Source organism: Tenrec ecaudatus, chromosome 10 (genome assembly GCF_050624435.1).
Source record: "Tenrec ecaudatus isolate mTenEca1 chromosome 10, mTenEca1.hap1, whole genome shotgun sequence".
Lineage (NCBI taxonomy): Eukaryota > Metazoa > Chordata > Mammalia > Afrosoricida > Tenrecidae > Tenrec > Tenrec ecaudatus.
The window spans coordinates 36,226,872-36,252,172 of record NC_134539.1 but is presented as its reverse complement, the minus strand read 5'-3'; the positions used below and the strand labels follow the sequence as shown (position 1 = coordinate 36,252,172).

General features: G+C 52.2%; 1 protein-coding gene across 1 annotated transcript in view; it reads left to right on the top strand.

Moving 5' to 3' along the window:
• CORO2A (coronin 2A) overlaps positions 1 to 25,301 on the top strand; it is a 66,353-nt gene that overhangs the window by 24,865 nt on the left and 16,187 nt on the right. Inside the window, exon 2 of the mRNA XM_075560207.1 lies at positions 3,130 to 3,330. Within this exon, the coding sequence (XP_075416322.1) occupies positions 3,130 to 3,330 (201 nt within the window). The remainder of the gene's footprint in view (positions 1 to 3,129; positions 3,331 to 25,301) is intronic.

Here is a 25,301-nt window from a genome sequence, read left to right as displayed (position 1 = left end):
TCCTGTGGCCTCCGGCTGGAGAAGCCAGCATGGCACGGAAGCAGGGAAAGCAGTGCCACCCACTGCTACCTGCCCTGCGCCTAGCCTGGAGTGCCACACCTGAGAAGCCCTGCTGTAACTTTGATGTGGCCCAGCCTAATGGGACGGGGCAGGACGGGACGGGACGAGGGGCATGGATGGGCCTGGCCCCGGCCCGCTATCCTGGCCCAACCCCTGGGCGAGGGCCCCACAGCATCAAGGGCCGCTGCCATCCACGTTTCCAGGCAAGTGCTTGCTTGTGGGGCAGAGGAAATCTCCTGCTCCCGGGTCGCTGAGTCATGAATCTCACACAAGCACAATGCACCTGCATGCAGACACAACACACAGGAGCCACGTGCTGCACGCACACGCACACACACCCAGGTATGGGCGCATATGCACCCACCATGCACACGGTAGCTGTGTGCAGTGCACAAGCTCCAACCGAGTGTATGTGTACATACACACTCACACCGTGCACAACGGGAGAAGAGGCCTAGCCGGGTGCCGCCCCACCCCCAGCTGCAGCAATCCCTTCCTAGTCTGGGAGAACCTTGACCGGCAGATAAAGCTCTGGGTGGGGCAGGGAGAGGCGGGGTGTGGGAGGGACGGGAGGAAGGCCGTGATGTTGCCGCTACTCCATCCCAAGGCCAACCGTTCCCTTTGAGAGGCGTTCGCTTCCCAGAGGCCTCATGCTCTGTAAAGCGGGGTGAAAATGATTATGACACTTCCTGACACCTCCCCTGCCGGGCCCAGTGGAGGCGGAAAGAGCTGGTGTGTCAGCAGTCCTGTCACCTACAGGGAGCTGGACTCAGCTGGGCTCCGCTCCCAGCTCCACCACTGCCTGACCAGCTCTGGATGTGCCCGCGGCTCCTCGGCCGCCACGCTGCACGGAATGTCACGGTTGGGAGTGGTGGCCAGGGAGCACATCCCTGAGAAGCTGGCACTTGGAAAGCCCTTGGGACCCACCTGGCACCTAGCGCTCGCCCACATACTGGAGTGACTATGAGCTGGACAGGAGCTGTGCCCGGCTGTCCGACCTACCCCAAGCCGACCCTCGGAGGTTCGGCAGAGCCCCGGGTGCCCCACAGGTGCACAGACTGGTTGTGGAAAGAGAGCCAGGAGTGTTTGTGATGTGGTCATGCGAGCGCCCAGAGCACTCAGACATGAAGCCTAGTTGGCCCCTCCCTCGTTAGTATCTCACTATGTCTTCCTTCCTCCATGCCCCAAACCCTGCTCCCTCCAGCCAGGTGGCCTCCACTCTCACCTGTTCTCACCTGGCCATTGCCAGCCAGTCGCCAGAGGACTCCACCTTCCAGTGCAGCCTGGCCCTGCTTTCAACCTTCAGTAGTGCCCCGCTGCCCTCAGTGTCCAGGAGGAACCTTGGTGATGTAGTGGCTACCCATCTGGCTGTGACCTGAATGGTCAGCAGTTCAAATCCACCAGTAGCTCAGCGGGAGAAAGATTGGGCTTTCTACTCCCATAAAGAGTTGCAGTCTTGACCCCCCACTATCATGACCCCAGGCTGGAGCATGTACACAGGTACAGATAATTGCTCAGGACACTCAGAATCCAGCTCAGAGAAACCCCTTAGGAACAGAAATGCGAGTAACGATTCCAGGAGGGTAGGGGAAAGGTGGGGAGAGGGGGGAAGGAAGAAACCAAGGGGGGAGGGAGACAGCGGTTGGTATAAGACATGAAAACAATAATTTATCATTTATCAAGGGGTCACGGAGGTGGGAGCGTAAGAAAGAGGAGCTGATACCAAGGACTCAAACAGAATGTAAATGTTTAGAAAATAATGATGGAAACCTATGTATAAAATGCTTGGTACAATGGATGTATGGATTGTTATAAAAGCCATAAGAGCCCCACATAAAATGATTTTTTTTTAATGAGTTAGTCTTGGATCCCCACAGGGATCTCAATGAGTCAACTTTGACCAGATGGCAGTGATCTGTTTTTAAGATGGCCTGGATCTTAGCTGCTCCTTCCCTCTGTCCCCTCCAGGTCCCCTCAGCTCCGGCCACACAAGCACAGGCAGCCGCTTGTTAATGGTCATGGTGTTGGGGCCTGCAGGAACCTGATGGGGCAGCATAGTCGTCAGAATGGGGGCTGTGCTGTGTGACAAATCACCCCACTCTCAGTAGTCCACCCTGTTTGTCTCTGTCCCAGCCAGATTTGGTGTCCACTCCCCCTGGGGCCCAGGGAGATGGAGCCTCCACTATTTCAAACATGTGGGTGTCTCTCCCTTCAGCCAAGGGCGAGAATGCCGGAGGGTCATGGGCAGGCCCTAATGCTTTGGCTCAGAGGTCACTGTCCTGGGTTTCCACCCTTGATCTGGGCCCTTCAAATTGCAGCTCCAGCGCCTCTTCCTTTGAGAAGCCCCCCACCCCAGTACAAGACTCCTCGATACAAGCTTCCATTACCGCCCACAGTGCACTGGGCCCCAGAGACCCAGACTCCCTAGTGACCTCGCCCACACGACTCTGCCTCTGTAGGACTCGGGGGAGCCCATCAGGGCTGGCCGGGGCCTACTCCCACGGCCGTGCTCAGAGCACGTTGACCGGTCAGACACAGCGCCAGAGCCAAGAGCCGCCGGTGGTCAAGTTGTCCGCCAGACGCCGTGAGACAGACACGCATCTTTCAGTGTCTGTGAGGCAGGCCCTTGGCGTCCTCGTTTATAGATAAAGAAACTGAGGCTGCTCGTGTCAGGTCCCTGACCACACAGCGGGTCAGAGACAGGGCTGGAATCCGGCCCAGGCTGGCTGGCTCCAGAGAGCACACTGATCTTCTGTGCTGCGGGGAGGGGGTCTGGGCCTTCTGGTGAGAGCCGATGGGGGCAGGGTGTGTGATGAGTTCTCTTGGTGTCTGTGTGCTCACACTTGAGGGGAGGAATGGTCCTGCACAGCAGCAAACAGATGACCAGCGATGGCAGCCCACCCCACCTTGTCTCACTTGGGCTGTAGAAGTAGGTCCAGGTACTGGCCATTCAAGCAGGTGCCTTCGGGGGCCCCATCACTGTCCACTGCCCGGGTTGACCTTGTGTGTGTCTTCGTGGTGAGGTCCCAGGCACTGAGCCTCACAGCCCGGCCCTCTCGCCTCTCACAGATGTCATGGCACCCCCAGTACCGGAGCTCCAAGTTCCGCCACGTCTTTGGCAAGCCGGCCAGCAAGGAGAACTGCTACGATTCAGTGCCCATTACCCGCAGCGTCCACGACAACCACTTCTGCGCCGTGAACCCCCACTTCATCGCCGTCGTGACTGAGTGCGCCGGAGGAGGGGCCTTCCTCGTCATCCCCCTGCACCAGGTACGATGCTGAGGAGCCCGCACAGCGGTGGGGGGTGCCCCGGGGCACAGGGAAGCAGGGCGCAGCCTGGGGGGTTAGCCCTATACTAGGGGCCACCCCGCCTGTCGTTCCTGCGGGACTGTGGATCAGTGGCGCTTCTTCCCCGAGTCTTGGTCTCCACCTCGGAAAACGAGGTCCCTCCTGGCCTAGGTCTCCGAGAAACAACACCCCACTGCCAGACAAGCCCCTCCCAAATAAAGCGTGGTTTCCAATGGCTCGCTCGGCGCGAGGGAAATTGGAGAAATCACCAAAGCCACCTTCCTCCCCCAGAAGGAAACTAGTGTGAAGCCAAACCCCAGCTCAGAGTGAGCAAACAGCAAGCAGGAAGAACAGGCCTGCCCCGAGGGCTGGCGAGGCTGAGGGTGTAGGTTGGACCACACGGAATTGCTGCTACTTACCTGTTTTGTTTTGTTTTTTTGAGCCACCCTTCCCCTAAATTTGTTTTTAAGTGATTTCATTTAGCTGAACGGAGGAGACCTTTTCAGGATAGCGAGCTCAGGAGGCTGAGTCAGACCCCACTCCCCTCCCCCCCCCCCGCCCGGACTGAGGAGGATCTAGGCCAGTCAGGTGGCTCTGGCTGTCCCAGAGACAGCTAAGAACCTTCTCCAGAGGCAAACAGCCCCACCCTGGGCAGGACCCCAGGGATGCCAGTAGGAAAAGTCAGAGCTCACCCTCGGAAGACACCCGCCACCGCAGTCTCCTTAAGGATCAACTGAAACAGCCGGAGACCAGGCCGAGGCCCCGCGAGGGTTCTGGAATGCAAGCTCTAAAGGGGACCTGGAGTCTCCGAGACCAGCGGCTCAGATCGTGCAGTGCACTTGACTTAGAAATCAGCAACCCAGGGTGACACTTTAGGTCCCCAGTCATTGGGAAATTCGGAGACACGTTTCTGAATCACTTAAGGTCCCAAAAGAAAGGAAAGGGGACGTTTTGAAATGGCCTGGAACTGAACATGAGAATCCGTGGTCAGGCCTCTGGAATGCAGGCAAAGTGGTGCTTTGAGGGGTCTGCCTTTTGACGCACTAACGATCTTTTTAAACGTTGCTGTACATATGTGTGTGCGTGTTTAATATATGTAATATGTGTGTAGCTAGATGGATATTGAGCTTATGAAAATACCTCCTGGGGAGGAGGTCACCGCGGGCAAAAAACATAACACGCATGTTATCTATGCAAAAACACAGAATACATGACATGGGATGCTTCCGTTAGAAAAGGGGAAGGTGAGCATGGCCTAAACATCCAATGCCTGAAGTTAGAACAGTCAACCCACAGAAAGTCTGAGGAAGGAAACGATAGCAGAAACCAACGAAAGCATGCAGAAATACGTTTTTGCCGTCGCCATGAGATGTGGTCAAATCCGGTCCTGCACGTGACGGCTCTGTACAAATGGGACAAAACACCACTCCATCCAGCTCCGTGGTCTGGGGTCTTTGGCTCTTTAAACCAAGGTGGTGACTGTTTGCTGTTAGGTGGGGTCCAGCCCTGGGTGGCCCTGTGTGGCACAGACCGAAATCTGCCCTCCCACTGTGGCTATGGCTGACCACTGTGACTGCAGCCACTGTCAATCATCTTCTGAGGGTCTCCCTCCTCCTCTCCGATCCTCTGCTTTCTCCAGCAGGATATCCTTCTGCAGGGAAAGGTCCCTTCTAGTGACATGTCCAAACGCCGTGAACCTGATTTTCCATGTGGGCATATGGACGGCCCCGTGACCCTGGTGCGCTCTACTCGTCATTTCCGGCATGGGAGACCACCTGTGTGCCCACCTCCCCGTGGCCAGTACTGGTCCCTGGCAGCTCAGTGTCGCACCTCAGGCGTCGAGTGTTCCCTCTCCTCTTTGACAACTTCCGGTTTTCCTAGACTCCCACCCGGCACATTCCACGTTCCGATCATGAACGGATGTGGGCCGCGGTGTCTTCCCCCGTTGAATGATGCCGCCTGAGCAAATGAGTGATGGCAAAGTTACATGAGCGAGGGTCAGAGCGAGATAAAAGTCGGTCCCAGAAAAGGCTAATAAAGGAGACAGTCCCCTGGAGAATAGGAGGGAGAAGGGACAAATAAGACCGGAAAAAGAAAAGCCGATACTTTAAACTATTTAAACAACACTAAGACACCTTTACTCACAGGTCAACAAACCTGGAAGTGGTGACAACCTGGGTAAATGATCGTGCTGACGCAAGTACAAATGGGAAGTCTGAATAGTGCTGTGACCTTTTGTTTTTAATTGATGCCATTAAAATCTCTTTTGAATAAAACATTTGGGGGAAAATGTCAAGCTTTGGGAAGGAGCTTTACACAGTGAGCATGACAAAGGGCTCACTGGTGGATGTGTAAACTGGAGGTTCAGCTGTTTGAAACTAGCCTGGGTATGCCTAAAGGGTTTAAGTGAAGTTTACTTTTCTTTTTCTTATACCCGCTCAGGGGCCAGTGTGGGCCCAGCATCTGGAGGGTTTTAAGACGGTGACTCCTCCTCTTTAATAAACAACTTAATTTTATTCCTTGTCTATTTCCCCTCATTCGTGAGGTAGTGCACACACAGGGAGGAGCAAACTCCACCTCCTCGTCCTCCTCCTCTAGGTTTTCCCCCTTTTCCGTCCCACCCTCGGTCCCTAACTCCCATCTCTTCCCTGCCCCCCACCGCCCCCACCCTGTCCGGCCCTCCTCATAGTCTTCAAAGTCTTTTCCTTCAGTGTGAAAACCGCTGTTTTCTTAAGGATAATGGTATCGTGAAACATTTATCTTGATGAGACTGACCAGCTTGGCTGAGCATCATGTTCCCCAGCTCCCTCCATCTCGTGAGGTGGTGACAGGCTCCTCCTTGTTGTTTGGGGATGTGTAATATTCCATCTGTTTGTCCACTCCTCCACAGGTGGGGTTTTTGATTGTTCCCATCTCTTGGTTGCTATGGAAATCGCTCCTGCGCTGGACATGGGTGTGCCTCTGTCCATTCATCCTGTGTTCTTTATTCCTCTGGGGCAGGGTTTAGACCAAGTAGAGAGACTGCAGAATGACAAGGCTTTCTGCTGGCATCTGTTTAAGGAAGGGCTGAACTGTTTTCGAAATAATTTAAGATAAATAAATAAAAATTGAACAGGTAGTTTACAATCTCATGAGATAACCAGACCGGCATTAATATAAAAATCTGACATTGAAAAATGATAGCAAGATTAGAGAGCAATGTAAACTATTAACACTTCCTGGTTTTTATTAGTGTGAAAGGACACATGCGTTTTTTGGGGGGAAGAGGATGGTGGTTTCTGATACAGAGTGTTCCCACCCTCTGACCCAGAAAGTCTGTGCTCGGGTACGGGCTGTGCAGAAGCATGTCCATGTGGGCCCCAGGACACACAGGAAAGCGTCCATTAGGGCATTGTCAGTGTGGTTACAACACTGGAAAAACCCAAAGGTCCAAGAATGAATAAAGAAACGCTGATGTAGTCACACAATTGCCTCCCCAGCAGCAAATTACAGCAACAATGAGCAGCTCAGTTAAGACTTAAAGATAATGTTGAGTGACAGAAGCCAGACCCGTTTCACACGGTGTCGTTTGGTTAAAAATAAGCAGAATTGAGCTACGCTTTCAAAGATGTGTAACTGCTTTTGTGGCTGTGTGTGTCATACGGGTCTGACTCAGAGCGAGCCTGGGACAGGGCAGAACTCCTCCACGGGGCTTCCCAGGCTCTCACCTGTCCAGGAGTAAAGGGTCCCACCAGGACCCCGGGGTCACAGAGTGGGCTACAGTTTGGGCTGCAGACCACGCACAGCCACCAGCTGCTCCGGGGAGAAAGTTGAGGGTCTCTACTCCTGTAAAAAGTTACGTCTTGGAAACCCACAGGGGCAGTCGGCTCTGCCCTCCTGGGCCCCCATGAATTGGGATTGCCTCAGTGGCTGGGAGCCCACAAAGCAGATGGTGGCCTCACATGGCCATCCACTCACCGGTTAGCATTTTGACACATTTGCTTTTCGTGTGTGTGTGTGTGTGTGTGTGTGTGTGTGTGTGTTCTCTTTTTGAGTCCATTGAGAAGAATTTAAAAAGAGTGTGTGTGTGTGTGTGTGTGTGTGTGTGTGTGTTCTCTTTTTGAGTCCATTGAGAAGAATTTTAAAAGATCATGGCACTTCATCCCTAAATGCTGTGCTTCGGGCTGCTTTGTCTAAGAACAAGGACCTTCTCTTATATCTTGGAAGGCCATTGTAATCACGATTAGAATTAGATTCTGTGAATCGTTGGACACCATTTTGGCCTCTTGCGATGGTCTCCCTCAACAGAATGATTTTGTCTTCATCTTGTTTTTGTTCTGTTTCAGACAAAACCAATGTTTCTGTGTACATTTTAAAAATGGAAATTAAAATCTAATAGGGCTTTCCCACAAACGTTTTTAGTTCCGCTTATAATACCACACTGTAACCACATGCTGAGACTATCACAGTGAAACAATGCTAACTATAACATACAGTCACATTCAAATTGCCCAGTGGTCCCGATCCGGGCACACCTCATTCTACGCTGCTTCGCTCGATGGCACCACAGGCCATGGCTGCTGCCGTGGCAGGTTTGTGGCGGCCTTTGTGAAGCAAGTCGGCCACATGTTCTCCAATAGCATCTGCTCATGTCTAGTCTCTGTGCCACATTTTAGTGATTCTCACAGTGTCAAGCCTCTCCATAATAGGCTACAGTATGGTGTAAATGTAACATTTATATGCACCAGGAAAGCAAACAATTCAAGTGACTTGCTTTATTGTGATGCTTGTGTGAGTGAGCTGGTCTGGAACTGCGCATAGTGCACTCTCTCTGAGCTACGTCTGTGATGTCATAATGTCACCTATCCTAACTGCTGATAAAGAGGCCAACCCACACAAGATCACTTATCGCATCTGGTTGGCATAGCTCGCTTGCTCTACTTTGCAATATTAGTTTTTTAAGGAGTAAAGGCTAGTTTTGTAGAATATGCCTAAGTCTGTATTGATCCATTTCTTTCTTCATGATTAGACTCATGTTCTGAGTTTGAGGCAAAAAATATTATATAAATGATGTACATTTCTTTGTTCCTTATATCATGGTGTCAGTTTGCCCTGCTGTTGGAGATTTTAACTTGATCACTCTTAAGAGAGTGTAAACATCGTTCTTAAAAGACACCAACAGAAAAGTGGGTAAAGGGAGAACAGCAGTTGATGTAAGACATGAAAAAAAATCACTTATAAATTATCAAGGGTTTATGAGGGAGGGAGTGAGGGAGGGAGGGGGATGAGCTGACACCAAGGGCTCACGTAGAAAGAAAATGTTTTGAAAATGATGGCAACATATGTACAAATGTGCTTGACGTACGGATGTATGGAGAGATTGTGATAAGAGCAGTAAGAGCCCCCAATAAGATGAATAAAATGTAAATAAATACAGTCTTCAGTATGAGTTACACCTCAATGTAATGAGTAAAAATTTTAAAATCCTTGCAAATGAACCAATAGACACCATGATAAAGAAAAAAGAGAGAGCGAGCCATGACAAACATCTCTCTAAAATCAGGTATGAGCCGGGAGGGTGGAGGAAGGGAGGGTAGAAAGGGGGAACAGATCACAAGGATCTACATATAATCCCCTCCCTGGGAGATGGACAACAGGAAAGTGGGTGAAGGGTGACGTTGGACAGTGTAAGACAAGAAAAATAATAATTTATAAATTATCAAGGGTTCATGGGGGGGGAGCGGGAAGGGAGGGGAAAATGAGGTTCTGATATCAAGGGGTCAAATAGGAAGAAAATATTTTGACAATGATGATGGCAACAAATGTACAAATGTGCTTGACATGTGGATGTGTGTATGGTAATAAGAGCTGTATGAGCATCAGAAAAGTAGGTCGAAGACAAAATAAGACCAGTATTACGAGGGATACCCCCCCCCCCACACACACACCACCACCACCAAAAAAAAACAACAGAAAAAAGCTCTGCTGGGAGCAGCTTCCGCAGTATGCAATTTTCCCTGCTAAGTGAACATCTAGCAACTCGCTCTGAGTTAGTGCACCCAGTGGCGTCACCTGAGAAGATTCTCTGGTCACAATGAATTTTTTCATAAAAACACTTTCACCCGAACCTCGTTTTTTGTGATGGCCAATTTAAGAAAACAGCATGCAACTGTGAAATTTTGTTTCCTGCTTCGGAAAAATGCCACAGAAGCTGTTGTGATGTTGAACACAGCTTACAAGGACAGCGCTGTGGGAAAAACTCAAGTGTACGACAAGTACTTTTCTCATTTCAAAAAAGGTGAAATGTCGATTGATGACAAACCTCATTCTGGACTTCCATCAGCTTCCCAAACAGAAACAAAATCCATGCTCTCATGGTTGAAGACGGACAAGGGGCCAGACTTCCACATGACTGCTAGCAACTCTATAGGACAGGGTAGAATTGCGCCTTCCGGTTTCCAAGACTGTAAATCTCTGCCGTGCACACAAGCCCCTCTCTCTCCCAAGGAGCAGCTAGTGAACCAGAACCACCGATCAGGATGCTTATCACACTGGACTCCTAGAGGTGTTGGAGCTCAGCCTGATCCCCGGTAAAATGAGAGGCTCCTCTGGGCTTTGCGAGGTTCCAGAAATAGCTCGAAGACACTCTTAATTGCTGCTTTCACAGACTCGAAGGAACCCAGGCCCTCCCTGGAGCCACCAAGCCGACTTCTCTCCTGTTCTTCCTGCAGTGCAGCTCCCAAGTGGAGCCTGACGGGTGACCTGGACCCCGCTTCTGCAGGCAGCGCCCTGGGGAGGGGGAGTACAGGGCCCGGGAAATCTGAAGGTCAGATAAACAGCACATACTTCTGTCCTTTGTTTTCTTTCAACATTTTATTTTGAGAGCAGAGTTGATGCAAAGGGAGAAGGACGGGGCTCTCTGCTCCTGGAGAGAATGACGGTCACCAAAGCTCCGCAGGGACCGTTTCGCCCTGACCTCTAGAATGGGGTCGGTGGCAGTGAGTTTGTTTGGGGATTGATTCAAGTGCAGGTGTAAACACTGATCTACAAGGAACATACCATCCCATTCACTCTTAGCAAAAAGGGCCATGCCATCAACCTGCTGCTTGTTCCCCCACCACCTTTTACATGCTGATGTGGATTCCTAATTTTTAAAATTATTTTTTGCTGGTTGGTTGGTTGGTTGGTTTCTTTGGTCTTTATCCCATTTATTTTTCTAATTTACTTTTTAAGTCATTTTATTGGGGGCTCTTACGGCTCTTTTAACATTCCATACATCAATTGTATCAAGTGTATTTGTACATTTGTTGCCATCAACATTTCTAAGACATTTTCTTTCGGCTTGCACCCTTGGTATCAGCATCTCTTTTCCCCCCTCCCTCCCACCCTCGTGGATCCTTGTTATTATTATTTCCTTACACTGTCCATTGTCTTTCTTCACCCTCATTTCTGTTATTCGGCCCGTGGGTGGGGGAGCTATCTATCCAATCTGGTGATGGGTTTCCCCTTACTCCCCCTTCCCCCTCCCTGGCCATTCCCCTACCCTCATGATATTGTTACTCCCACTGCTGTTCCTCAGGGCTTTATCCTTCCCTGAGTTCCATGTGTCCAGAGCTCTTACCTGTACCAATGTGTGTTCTCCGGCCTAGCCAGATTCGTAAGGTGGACTGGGTCATGGTGGGGAGTGCGGGGAAGGATTCGGGAACTAGAGACTGATGTGTGATTCGTCGGGGCTATACTGCACCCTAGGTGACGCATCCTTTCCTCTAAACCCTTATGTGGGGGGATGTCCAGTTGTCTACAGATGGCCTTTGGGTCTCTACTACGATTATTTTTCCAGTGAGTCATTTTATTGGGGGCTCTTACAGCTCCTAGAACAATCCATACATCTGTGTGTCAAGCACATTTGTACATTTGTTGCCATCATCATTTCCAAAACATTTTCTTTCTACTTGAGCCCTTGGTACCAGTTCTCTTCCTACCCCCCTCCCCCACCCCACCCCCGGCCTCTCCCACTGAGCCCTGATATTAAGGAAGAATGTGGAGAGGTCCCTGTCTGCTTTCCCCAGGCTCCCAGCAGTAAAGCCTGATGCTCTGAGTCACCTCCGGCCCACGGGACCCCATGTGTGTCAGAGTAGACTTGCTTCCCAGGTTCCCCTGGGGCTGGTGTTTGAGAAGTCAGGTCACCATGCCATTCTTTCAAGGTGCTTCTGCCGGAAATCACATTCCTAACCTTTTGGTTAGTGTCTCATGACTGTCTGCACCCTCCAGGGCCACCCTCGGTGACAGCAGGACAGCGTCACCACCAGGGTGCCGACGTGGGCGTGAGCAGGGTCCAGAGCATCTCCACCGCCACCAGGATCTCTCCAACCGTCCCCTTCGGAGCCGCTCCTCCCCCTGACCCCCACCCCCTCCATAACCTCTCCTAACCACTCGCCTGGTCACCTGTGATGTCGAGCAGGTCATGGAAATGGAATGTGCGCACTCATCCTGGGGGATGGCCTTTTGTTTCATTCTGTGTAACTCTCAGGAGGTTCGTCCAAGTGGGCGTGTTTATCTGAAGTTGGTTCCTGCTTACTGTTGAGTCGCCTTGTGGTGTGGTGACGGCGTTTTTCAACTTGTTCACCTGCTGAAGGGCAGCCGGGCCGTTCCTCATTTGAGGCGCTGAGAAGCCATGGACAAGCCTTTGTGTGTGCGCCTCTCTCGGGGATAAATGCGCAGTAGTGCAGGGCATGTTTACCGTTACAGGAACCTGGGTGCTGACCAGAGGTCAGCGGTTCAAACCCACCAGCCGCTCCCCAGGAGAAAGGCCGTGCAGTACCCTTCAAGAGGGAGCGCTGTCGCCCTGGGGAGCAGCCCTGTCCTGCAGGGCCGCCCTGAGCCCCAGTCACCTTGACGGCACTGGGTTTGGTGTTTTGGTTAGCCAGACAACTTCTGAGGATTAGTGTCACACACCACAGACAGTTAACTCACGAGTGTGGCTTTAACAGAAATACCCCCATCTAGAGGCTTTTGAGAACAGAAATGTACTTTTTCACAGGTGTGCAGGCCTGCTCTAGGCTGTGTGGTCCCTCCCAAGCTCTCTGTGGCTCTGGGCTTGTAGATGACCCTCACTTGGATCCATCTTCCCTCTTGCGTGACTCCGTTATCTTTTTGTTTTTTAACCGTTTTATTGGCATGTCACTCACATGTCGCACAATTCAATAGTTCCATCCTAGTAAGAAGAGCCGTGCCTTCATGGCCACAGCCCATTTTAGAGCAGCACCCTCTTGCTTGTGCGCACTGTGGTTAGATCCCTATTTTGTCCCCCACTGCCCCTGCCACATCCCCAATAAATCACGCATCCAGTGACTCTCTCTATAGATCTACTTACAGCCTCACAAAAGAAAAACCTAACAAAGTACAACAGGACAACCTCAATAGGAAAAAAACGGAAACACTAACACCTAGAACAAATGCTACGTGGTCTGAGGTGAGACCCAGCGATGAGGTGTTCAGTGGGAGCCTGCCTGCATCTGCAGTACCCACTTTCCCACGCACCCCTGCTCTGCGGTCGGAGGGATTCACTGCAGCACCAATCCACCTGTATTTCCCCTTCATTTTTTTTTTAATGAAACAACTTTAAAATAGGTCAAAATGATCCTCTATCTTTTTAAAACTGCTCTTTTTACAATCAGGTGTTTTGATTTAGAACCCACCTTGCTTAGGTAGGATCTAATTAAATAATCAAGCTTTATTTGAGACAGGATTAAATCCGAGCAGCGGCATGCGAGAGGAGCCTGGTGTTGCCCTGGGTCCCTGTAGGGCTGCCAGCCACAAGGTCAGACCCCTGCACCCACCGGCCCCCCGTCAAGAGGAAGATGAGGGTCTCTGTGCACAAACTCAGAAGCCCGCAGCGGCAGTTCCGCTGTTTTATCGAATTCCGTAGGAGTCAGAATCGACTCAATGGCAGTGCACTTGGTTTGGGATAGCAGCATTACCTGGACCCCAACACATTGTGACGTGGCCCGGTTTAACCCCCGACCAAACAAACAAACTGACAGCAACCCCTCATGGTGGGTTTCCAAGATCACAGCTGTTCGCGGGAGTAGAAAACTAGGTCTTTCTCCCAAGGAGCTGCTGCTGGTGCTGAACTGCTGACCATGAGGATCACAGCCCAACTCCTAACAACGACACCACCAGGGCTCCAAACAGTAAATTAGGAAATAAAATGTGACCTGGAACATGCGCTGTTAGATCGTCAGGTGTCATCGAGTCGGTTCTGACCCAGAGCGACCCTGTGCACAACAGAAGGGAACACTGCCCGGCCCTGCGCCGTCCTCACTGCCCGGCCCTGCGCCGTCCTCACTGCCCGGCCCTGCGCTGTCCTCACTGCCCGGCCCTGCGCCGCCCTCACTGCTGTTCCCACGTCTGAGTCCGTTCTCGCAGCCACGTGTCAGGCCATCCTGTTGAGGGCCTGCTCTTTCTCGCTGCCCCTCTACTTGACCAAGCATGATGTTCTTCTCCAGGGACTGGTCTCTCCTGGCAGCATGTCCAAAGTGCGTGAGACAAATGTCACCATCCTTGTCTCTAAGGAACATTCTAGCTGTACTTCTTCCAAGACAGACAGGTTCATTCTTATGTCAGTCCTTGGCACTTTTCAGCGTTCTTCGCCAGCACCATGGCTCGCATGCACTGGTTAACCTCCAGTCATATCCAATGTCAACTTTCACATGCATATGAGGCGCTTGAAAATAACCATGGCTTGGGTCAGGTGCACCTAATCCTCAGAGTCACCTCCCTGCTTTTCAACGCACCCCAGAAAGTTTGTGCAGCTGTCTATTTCAAGGCAACAGGGGGCTTGATCTCTTGACTCCTGTTTCCATGAACCTTGATTGTGGATCCAAGCAAGATAAAATCCTTAAAAATATCAAAACTTTCTCCTTCTGTCACATTGCTGCCTATTGGTCCAGGTGTGAGGATTGTGGTCTTCTTCACCTTGAGTTAAGACCCACACTGAAGGCTACAATCCTTTTCTGTTGTTGTTCCTTGTCCCTGGATTTGTTGGCTTCCCCTTCCTGTCCACCCCTTCCCCCATGTCCCCTGCCGGGAACCATCAGTCCCATTGTTTTCTCCTCCGGATTGTTTACCCTGCCTATCTTATCTTGATAGACATGAGAAACAATAAAAAACACAAAACAAAACAACAAAGAAGAAAAGCCTATAAATAGTTCCAGGTCTGTTTGTTGACCTTTAGGAGTGTTTTCCGGTCAAGTCGGATGAGGTGCCACGCCCTGCCCACAAAGTCTATTCTTGGGATTCCTCTCGGGCTTCATTGCTTTGCTCCCCTTGCACCCCCTGTTGCACGCCCTTTATGTTTCTCCCTGGTGTGGGGTGTCAGATCAGGCACAATTCCCGCAGTATCTCCAGTGTTGTACCCGTAACGCTATGGGTCAGTAAGGGATGTTGTGTCTCGTGGTGGGGCTGGCCTTATCATCCTTTCTGTGCCTTGGCTGCTCTGAGCAGGAATATCGTCCTTGGGGCTTGGTGGGCCAGGATGTGTTCCACTTTCTCTTTCTCTCGCCTTCCCTCAGTGTGCGCCTGTGTGCTCTGGTGGGGCGCGCCCCCTCCCCGGAACTGTAGCTTCAGTGCTGTTCTCTGTAGTGCATCCTTCTGGTGGGAGGTTCGAATCCTTGATCTTCATCAGCAAGTGTTTAAGTCCTCCTCACTGTTAGCACGCAAAGTTGTGTCATCTGCGTATCAAAAGTTGTTAGCAAGCCTCTCTTTCAGTCTTGATGCCACACTCTTCATGGGATCCAGCTTCTCTGATGAGCTGCTCTCCACGCAGATTGAGTAAGTGTGGTGAGAGGATGCAACCCCGAGACATGTCGTTCCTGATTTTAAACCACGCACTAGGCCCGTGTTCTGGTCACACCGCTGCCTCTTGATCCGTGCACAAGTTCCAAGTGAGCCCAAGGAAGTGGTCTGGAATTCCCATGCCTTGCAGAGATGTCCATGGCTTGTTAGGATCCACACTGTCGGGCGCCTTTGCATAGTCAATACAGAAGTATGTCCCATGTCCCTTTTGGCATGGGACATACTTATAGATAAAAATAATAATACTGCTTTACCTGAGATTTGGACTTAACGGGGCAGCCTGTGATTGTGCACCCTAAGCCCCTGCCCCCAGGTGAGGCCGATGCAGCAGGCCACAAAGCAGGCTCTGCTTAGGAAAGAGTTCCTCTCCTTCACTTTCTCAGCCATGGAGACATTCAAACACACAAGTAGACAAACCAGTAGCACGAACTCTTACCTACCAAACACTCAGGTTCTGAAATTATCTCCCCTCTTACTTCATCCATCCTCTTTCCTGCCCCTGGGCATTTTGTCTGCTGGCCCCCACACTCTACAGAGCAGGGGCATCTTTGTTTATTGGCGCGCAATTCACATAGACAGTGCAGTAGTTCAGTCACATCAAGAAGGGCTGTACAAACTTCACCACAACCAGTTGGAGAGCGTCTTCTCCTTTCTTGTACTCATTATTAGCTCCCCATTTGCCGCAACCCTCCCCCTCCGAAGAAACCATTATTCCAGTGACTGTCTGCACATTGACCTATTCTGGATTTCACATACAAAAACAATTTTAAAAAACGAACGACAGAAACAAAGTAAAACAGATTAGAAACCTCAATCTAAAGGAAAGGCGAAACCATTAACACTTAGGACAGATTTAAGTGGCACCTAAGGGAGATCAAATGATGGGGTGCCAACCGTTAACCTAATTGCGTCTGCAGCGGTGCACTGCCCAGCACGCTCTTCCCGACAGCAGGATTCTTCTCGTCCCAGTGCGTCTTTTGACATCACTGCAATGGCATGGTCGTCACACTAGCTCCTCGTGTCCTCTGATCCCCAGTTCTAGTTAAAAGGATCCCTCCCGTCTGCCTCAGAGTCCTTGGCTGGCTGGCTGGTACATCTCTTCCTTAGACATGTCCAGCCTTCCTGAGGAGGGGTCATGGGGGGCAGACAGCACCAGGGCTGCTTCACACACACTGCCCCATTATACAGATGTGAGCACTAGGCTCCCCGAAAGAGCCGGAGGGAGGAGACAAGGCCCCGATCAGACCCCAGACCTAGGTTCGGCTCTGATCTGCAGAGACCCCTTAGCTCCCAAGGGTCCCATCCCTTGCCAGGCCCAGAGAGGCATTCGGCAAATAAAGGACAGGCCAGCAAATTAGTCTCTGTATGTATCAAGGGGTGGAAGCTGTAGGGCCTTGACCCCGCGTCCTCAATGGGCCCGGCTGCAGTCAGGGTTCCTCTGTGTGTTTTATGGTCTGTACCTTGTAACCTGGGAAGCCTCCGAGGAGACTGGAAGGCAAGTTTCGCAACCTTGTACCCGCAGCCTTGGCAACCAAGGGCCGTGCACCCGGAACAAAGGCAGTGGGAGACAGGCCAGACGTGCCAGGATAGGGTTTGCCCTCCCCTTCCGCCCAGCCAGTGTGTGTGTGTGTGTGTGTGTGTGTGTGTGTGTGTGTGCGTGCGCGCCTCTGTGTGCCTGTGTGTGTGTGTGTGCCTCTGTGTGCCTGTGTGTGTGTGTGTGCCTCTGTGCCTGTGTGTGTGTGTGCGCCTCTGTGTGCCTGTGTGTGTGTGCCTCTGTGTGTGTGTGCCTCTGTGTGCGTGTGTGTGCGTGTGTGTGTGTGTGTGTGTAGGGTGGACTTTGCTTTGAGGTGGAGGACGGTGAGCCCAAGGAGCTGGCTGGGCACCATGGCCTTTGGGTGGCTGGGAGGGCAAGTGGCTTTGGCACTCTGCGATCACAAGCCAGGCTGACCCTTCTGCGCCCGTCTCTGGCCACACCACTCTCCTGCTCCCCTGGACTCCCCATCGTCTGTAGATAAAATCCCGATTCCCCCATCCAAGCCCACCACCACTCAGGGTTGTTCATAGCACCCAAGGATACCCCACCCCACTAATTCTTCTAGAACAGCTGGGTGCTGTGAAAGCCCAGCTTGGGAAAGAACAGGCTCAAGGGGTGGGCCCTCCACCTTCAAATGCCCAAGGGGCTGGCCTGGGACACAGGGTCAAGTGTGACTCTGGGGTCCCAAAAGGCAGAGCTAGGACTGGAAGTGGGCGTTGGAGGGGCAATGAGAAGCGTTTTCTCTTTTCAATGGGGTCTGAAAGTGGATACACAACCTCAGGTGGAAATGAGCCCTCTGACACGAGAGGTAACCAAGCAGGGTTAACAGAGACCTCCAGCCCGAGGCGAGGCATTCGCTTCCCCGGTCTCCCCAGTGGCCTTCCCAAATGAGTAAGATGTGCGGGTTAGAGCTAGTGCATTCCCAGGACCAGGGAAGGGCCCTCCTCATGCCCACTGTGCTCGCCATCCTGGGCAGCTCGGGCTCCTCGCCACCTCCAATCAGGGCATGGCTCCTTGTCGTCTGCCTAGTCCAGCTGGAACCAGTAAAGATCACAGCCTCCGTGCCCATAGCCCCAGCCCTCCCGCCGGCCCTCAGCCCCACTTCCCTGCATGCTGTCTCAGGCTGCTCCCTCCTGAAACCCTCCCAGTGGCTAGTCACTTTGCACTGCGAAATGCAAGGTCAGCAGTTCATACCTATACCCCCCCCCCCGCACCCCCCGCTCCTCAGGAGAATGACGTAGGTCGGCTTTACACCCGAAGGAGTGGCTCTGCCCCGCCCAGCAGGGTCACCAGGAGTCGGAATCGACTCAGTGGCAGTGGGTTTGCGGTTTGGGTTTGGCAGAGCCCTGCCTGCCCTTCTGACTTAAAATGCCTCCCCCTCCACCCTGGCCTGGTCAAAGGCCTCTCCCTCCAGGAAGCCTTCTCTGACTAACCTCCCAGGCTCTTTGTCCCTCTCATGCTGAGTATATTACCCTGCCTTCTCAGAGAGGCAGGCATCTCCTAGGGACCTAGACTGACTTGGCTGTGACCCTACCTGTGTGCGGAGTGCAACCAGGCGCACCGAAGGTCGTTAGTGACAGGCTACATGCTGCTGTTGAGACCCCCAGCGTACGGCCGCAGGGAGCAAGTGCACAGCGAGAGGGAGCATGCCCAGCTTTGGTGGCTCGGCACCCCCTTAGTAGGCATTTGTCAGCCGGGGAGCCCTGCTTTGGCACTTGTGAAGTGGGAGTGCCCGGGAGCTAAATCAGCTATGAGTGAAGCACCGGGGCCCCACGTAAATGACCCCCAATCATGGCCCAGCCTGGCCATTGAGCTCTGTCCCCTGGAGTGCCCCTGCCCCTCTAGGACCCTACAGCTCTGTCTACTCCCTCGGCCCCAGGAAGCACCTCAGAGACCTGGAGGTCTGGCCTCTCCAGGCTGAGCAGGCTGTCCCCGAGGAGTGCCTAAGTTCGGGCTGTGGGCCAGTCTGTGAGGACAGCGGGCATGTCTCCTCTGATTTAGCATCTGTGCGCCCCATAAATCAGAGGCCTGTCCTGGCTGACTGAGGGTATAATGGGCAGAGAGCCGGAAGTGGCCTCTGGGTTATAAATGTACCTGCCCTGGTTGGGCTTTTAGCAGCTGGGTTAATAGATCATCAGCCTGACTAATGTCTGCTAATGCCCGTCCTCATCACAAACCCTTTCAGGCACCAAGCAATCCGCCAGCCCCCAGGGAGGACCCACCATCCAGCTGTCTGGATGGGGCTTCTGCTTCTCAGAGGCCTGGGAGGGGCACTGGCCCAGCTTGCCAGGCCCTGGAGCACTTTACCCCCCACCTGACTCCACAGAGCTGGAAGGCTGCGGCTGGGTGTGAATAGGGCCCCCTGGCACGCTGTCCCTCAGTCCAAGGCCAGTGTTACTATAAGCTCTCCTGAAAGGCAGAAACTGGAGCATGGCCCTGGGCCAGAGAATAAAGATAAAGGCCCCAGGGTAATTGGGGGGCCTGTAGCAAAAGCCACAGTATTGCTCCTGCCCTTTGACCCAGGGAATGGCCGTAGGTGGGGAGCAGTCAGACTCTTCAGCACAGTCCACCCCATACACACAGTTGGGAAGCTCGAGGCCTGCACTCAAGCCCAGCTCTGCCCGCACTCACCCAGTGACCAGGGCAAGTCCATGCTCATTCAGGGCTTCTCCAAGCCAAGGGCTCAGAGAGTGCTGTGATCCACTAGCAATGTCTGTCACTTGTGCGGAAGACGAGAACAGTGCTGTGCACCTATCTTCCCCGATTTTACTTTTGTAGCAAATACTCAGCTAGCCCAGAAGGCCCCAGAAAGCTTGTCGTTTTGTTTTGATGTATATTACTCTGTTGCAAAATTGAGACTTTTTTTGGGGGGGGGGAAGGTTAGGGAGTTTGGGTTTGTTTTGTTTTTTCCTAGTTAAGGAGTTTTTATATTTTAGTTGAAAAGCAGGATCATCGTTTCTCGGCTTTTTGGCTAAGATTTAAGTGTAGGAAAAAAGGATCTTTTAAAAAAAAACAAAAACCCTATTTATTTGCCATGTGCTTATAGTGGTAAGGCCAAGTGAGACATTTTCCTCGATTCTTTTTCCTCCATACTGACATACAGGTCTGTGTGTGTGTGTGTTATACACACTGACACGTAGCCATAGTTACTCTGCACTGAGCGCGTACCAGGGGCCTTTCCTGCATCCCATCTCATCTAGCATCACAACAGGTTTTCAAGGGAGAGATTTTTTTCCATATTTTACAGATGGAAAAGATAAATAGTTGTGAAATTTGAGCAGAGGTGTGCTGGACCCATACTTCCCTTCCTCCCGACCCAGACTAGAGCAGTGGCCTCCCAGGTCCGCAGTGGGGCTGTGAGTGGGCTCTCCGGAGAGGGCCAGGCAGCATGCGCCTCTCTTCCCAGTCGAGGGCCTTTGTCGGTTTGTTTGTCCATGTGGAAAATGCAGCACACATGGAAAGACAATGGGACTTCTTTTTTTTAAGTTGGAGAGTTTTTTTAATTTTTAAAATAATTTTATTGAGGGCTCATACAGCTCCTATCACAATCCACAATACATCCATTGTGTCAAGCAAATTGATACATTTGTTGCCATCATCACTTTCAAAACATTTTCTTTCTACTTGAGCCCTTGGTATCAGCTCCTCACTTTTCCCCCACCCTCCCTAACCCTCCCTCCCTCCCTCACAAACCCTTGATAATTTATAAATCGTTATTATTTTTCATGTCTTAGACTGACTGATGTCTCCCGTCACCCACTTTTCTGTTGCCCATCCCCCAGGAAGGAGGTTATATGTAGATCATTGTAATCGTTTCCCCCTTTTTCCTCCCCACTTCCCCTCTGGTATCACTACTCTCATTATTGGACCTGAGGGGGTTATCTGTCCTGGATTCCCTGCGTTTCCAGCTCTGATCTGTACATGCTATGGGTCTAGCTGGATTTGTAAGGTAGAATTGGGATCATGATAGTGGGGGACAGGAAGTATTAAAGAACTAGAGGAAAGTTGTATGTTTCATCAGTGCTATATTGCACCCTGACTGGCTTGTCTCTTCCTTGTGACCTTCTGTGAGGGGATGTCCAATTGTCTACAGACGGGCTTTGGGTCCCCACTTCGCACTCCCCCTCATTCACATTGATATAATTTTTTGTTCTGGGTCTTTGATGCCTGATACCTGATCCCATTGACACCTCATGATCACAGTCTGGTGTGCTTTTTCCATGTGGGCTTTGTTGCTGCTCAGCTAGGTGGCCACTTGTTTATCTTCAAGCCTTTAAGATCCCAGATGCTATATCTCTTGATAGCTGGTCCTGCAGACCTCTCTAGTAGTTCCCTGCTTCTTGCTGGTATGTTGCATTCACATCTCGGCGTGCTGGGTTGAAGTCTGGGCCCTCTCTTGCCTCTCCTGTGGAGAAATAAACAACACCCTCCCCTTGGGTGAGTTAGTGCTCTATTCTCCCCTCCCCACTTCTTCTTTATTTTCCCCTCCTTTTTAGTTGGCTGTCATATGTATCCCTGGATTGGGTCTGGCCCCTGCCACAGTAGCTGGCCCTCACCCCAGGAATGTATGTACATAGTAGCTTTCCCCCAGTGCCCGTGCCCTTTCGTGCAGGGCTTACCTCGCTCAGCATGGTTTCCTCCAGTGCTAAGACAGGGAGCCTTCACGCCCCTCCTCTCATACAGGACTCACCACGGACCCCAGTCCCCATTCTTCCCCTACCCTGCCTCTCCACCTGAAGGTATCTGCGTGCTTATAATCCCTTTTGTGAACCATCTGAGGGTAACTTACACCGTGTGGCCCTTTACCCAAAATGAAATACCACCGTTTCCTTGAAAAAGGAGAAAGGAGCGTTGGATGATCACAGTACATTCTCAACGTCAGCAAGTGCAACACGGGTTTACTGTGCTCATCTAATCCACCCTGGGGGTCCGGAGGACCCGATGGTGCGCCCTTCTGTACAGGGTCCCATGTAGGATCAGTCTGTGTCTTCTGACAGCCTCTTTCTGAGAGCAGAGAGCTGACTTGTAAGTGGGGGAGCCCAGGACCACCTCACTGTTCGCAGAGCTACTAAACTGTGTGCACAAAGCCCCGTGAACCGCTGGCTCAGATTGCCTGCTCTTTCTGCTTTGCCAGAGGTGACGTGGACACTCTGTGCCCACAATCAGCTCAGCTGCCCGCCTGCCCACCTTCAAAGCACAGTCTGAGGCCACCCTGCAGCGCTGCACCTACCTGACTAGGCAGGGTCGCAGTGACGCCACACAGAAATGCAGTGGTCGCTGCAGAGGCAGGGAGGACAGGCTGCTGGGTGCTCGCTTCAACGTTCTCTCTCAAAGAACCCTAAGGGTGGTGGTGCCGGAAGGCCAAGAACTGCGTCTCGTGTTCACTGTGCAGCCAGCCCCTTGCCCTGCAGTGCCCTGGAAGCATCCGCTGGATGAACGCCCTAGGCCTCCCCCTCACCTGTCTCACTTGGACATAACAATCACCAATGGAGCATTCTGGTGGGTGGGCTCGGGACCCCAAGGGCGGATGGTAGATGTGGGGTGACACCTGCCTTACGGGAAAGAAGGCCTGAGCCCTGGTTCCTGACCTGCCTGGACCATGTGGGATGGCCCGGACACATCCCATCCTGCCACATTCTTGAGGTCTGTAAAGCGAGCTGGTCAGATGTTAGCAGCCATGACGGACATGCTGCTGCCCTGAGACCCCAGGAATCCAAAGTCTGTCAGTGGAGTTGGAAATCTTAGCTTCCGGGCTGCGTGGCATGGACTTGGGGACCCAGGTGGTCCTCCCAAAACTACACAGGAATTCTCAGCAGGGACAGGGAGGGAAGTGCCCTTTGATAGAGCATACAATCAGCACTGTTGCCAAGGCGTGCCACTCCGCGGGCTTTGGCATATGTAGAAGACGGGCAGTCACCACCACACTCTAGAAGGGGCCACAACCCCAGAAGGAAACCTCATTCCCAAGCGGCAGTCGCTGTGCCTCATCGCCCCTCGCCCGCCTTCTGGCACAGCCTGGCCCGCATTCTGTCTGTGCTGTGTCTCCTTGGAGCAGCGCATGCCCACGCAGGCCCCACAGTGTTCCCTTCGTGTCTGACTCAGCACCATGGGGTCAAGGTGCCTGCACCCATCTTATAGCCTATGTCAGTCATTCTTTTTTCCTCACCCCCCCCCACCCTTGACCGCTTTTCATAAGTAGATCACCAGGCTTTTCTTCTTAGTCTATCTTAGTTAGGAAGTGCCCCAAGGGTGCTCAGCATCACAGCCACACAGACCCCCAGGGGTGAACCGGCTGGAACTCACACCCAGGTCATCCTCCCCCACGAGAGACCTAAGGAAACGCTGCCGGCTGACACACCACCGCTCTCTCCCCGTTCCCTTTCAGAGCGGAATCATATTTCCCTGTTTGGATAGACCATATTCTTTTATCCATTCATCTGTTGAATGTTGGGGTTGCTCCCACTTTGGGACTATGAGCTTCCAAGTTTTTGTGTGGGGATGAGATCCCAGTTCTCTGGGGTCTATTTGAGGGGTGTGTTAGTCCAGGTGAACTATAGAAACAAATCCAGAGGCATTCAAATATGTGTAAGCGAGAACTTTATATCAAAGAGTAATTGTATATTAAGAAACCATCCCAGCCCAGTCCAGTTCAAGTCCATAAGTCCAATATTAGCCCATATGTCCAATACCAGTCTATAAATTCCTCTTCAAACTCACACAACACATGCAATGGCACTGAGTACAGGAAAATCGCAGGCCAGGGGGTGGAAAGTCTTGTGGATCCAGTGGCAGTGTAAGCATCTCAGCATTGTGTGGGTCTCCACGTGGGTCCGCCAGCTCCAGGGCTTTGGCTCCATCAGTGTAGCTCCATGTGGCTTGTCAACAGGAAGAGGAAGCAGAGAGAGTGGGTCTGGCCTCCAGTGAGCTGTTTATCTCCATCACGCCTCCAAATGAGGTCATCAAGCTGCGACCTGACTAGCAGGCTAAACTCCACCCTTTCACTCTTACTAGTCTCAAGTTGACAACAGATTATGTAACTACCACAAGGGGCTTTCAAAAAGCTCGTGGTAACATGGAATTCAAAGACACTGGAACTTTCCCATGAACTCTTCGAAGCCCCTCAGCCCTTAGGGCTGCCGGCTTGCTGGGGCATGTGGTTACTCAGTGTTGGACCTTTTGAGGAACAGCCTGATGGCTTTCCACAGCAGCTACACCATCCTGCACTCCCATCAGCAGACTGTGCCTCTGAGTGAGCACCTACTATGTGCTCAAACCCTGGCTGCTAACCAGGTCTGCCATCCAAATCCCCGGCCATTCCACAGGAGAAGATCTGGCTGTCCAGGTCAGCAAAGATTGACAGACTGGAAACCCTAGTGCCGCGGTTCTCAACCTTCCTCATGCCGCAGCCCTTCGCTGCTGTTATGATTCCGGCGACCCCTGCGAAAGGGTCTTTCAACCTACACAGGGGTCGTGACCCACAGGTTCAGAACCGCTGCCCTAGCAGGTTGCTATTATTAGGTTTCCCCAGGTGGGAAATAACCCGATTCTTGGCTTCACACGAGAATGAATTCACGTGAGTTTTTACAAAGGACGGAAGAAGTTTCAGGTTTTACATTCTCAAGAGTACAAGCTAGATGTAGGGAAGCGTGCCAAACCATGCGTAAACCGCACCGGGGCTTGCCACTGAACACGGGGGCGCAGGACAGGAGTTGAAGGACGAAGATGAAATAAAAGGGGGCGTAGGCCAGCACAGTCCCACAGTCAGGGTATTTGAGGTCTCTGACTGGGAGGCGTGGTCAAAGGTATTGGCTGACCCCATTGGCTGAATAAAGCCCACCTGGGCCTACTTTGGGCCGCCCAGGTGCACCGCCCACCTGGCACAGGCTTGAGTTGGCGTATGCCCAGTAGTCTCTATGGCTGGCGAAGGCTCACCTGATCTTCCTCTAACTTCCTGTCGGGGGCCTTCAGGCTGGGGAGGGACAACCCTCCATTGCTGTTTCTTGCTCCATAGCACTATGAGACAGAATTGAGTCGACAGCAGTGGGTTTTTACCAGGTTTATGTGCCAGGCCCTGAACTAGCACAGGCATGCTGATGGCTGTGTCGGCAGCATCATTGTGGGTGCCTTCAAGTTGGCTTTGACCCCTAGCGACCTTGAACACAACAGAACAAAACGCTGCCCACGCCATCCTCACCGTGCCTCGCCATCCTCATCCAGCACAGTGCCAGTCCATCTCCTTGAGGGAGGGCCTTCCTCCTCCTCATTGCCCCTCTGCTTCACCAAGATGCCCTTCTCTGGGGACCAGCGACATGTCCAAAGTACGTCAGATGAAGGCTCCCCATCCTTGCCTCTAAGACACACTCTGACCGGACTTCTTCCGAGACCTATCAATTTGTCCCTGGTGCTGTAGTGGGCTGCACACTGAGCTGCTAATCACAAGGTCAGCAGTTTGAACCCGCCAGTTGGTCTGTGGGGGAAAGATGAGGCTGTCTGCTCCCATAGAGATCTGTGGTCCTGGGGACCCAAGGGGGAAGTTATGCTACAGAGTTGCTGTGCAGTTAACATCGATGACTGGCTGGCTGAC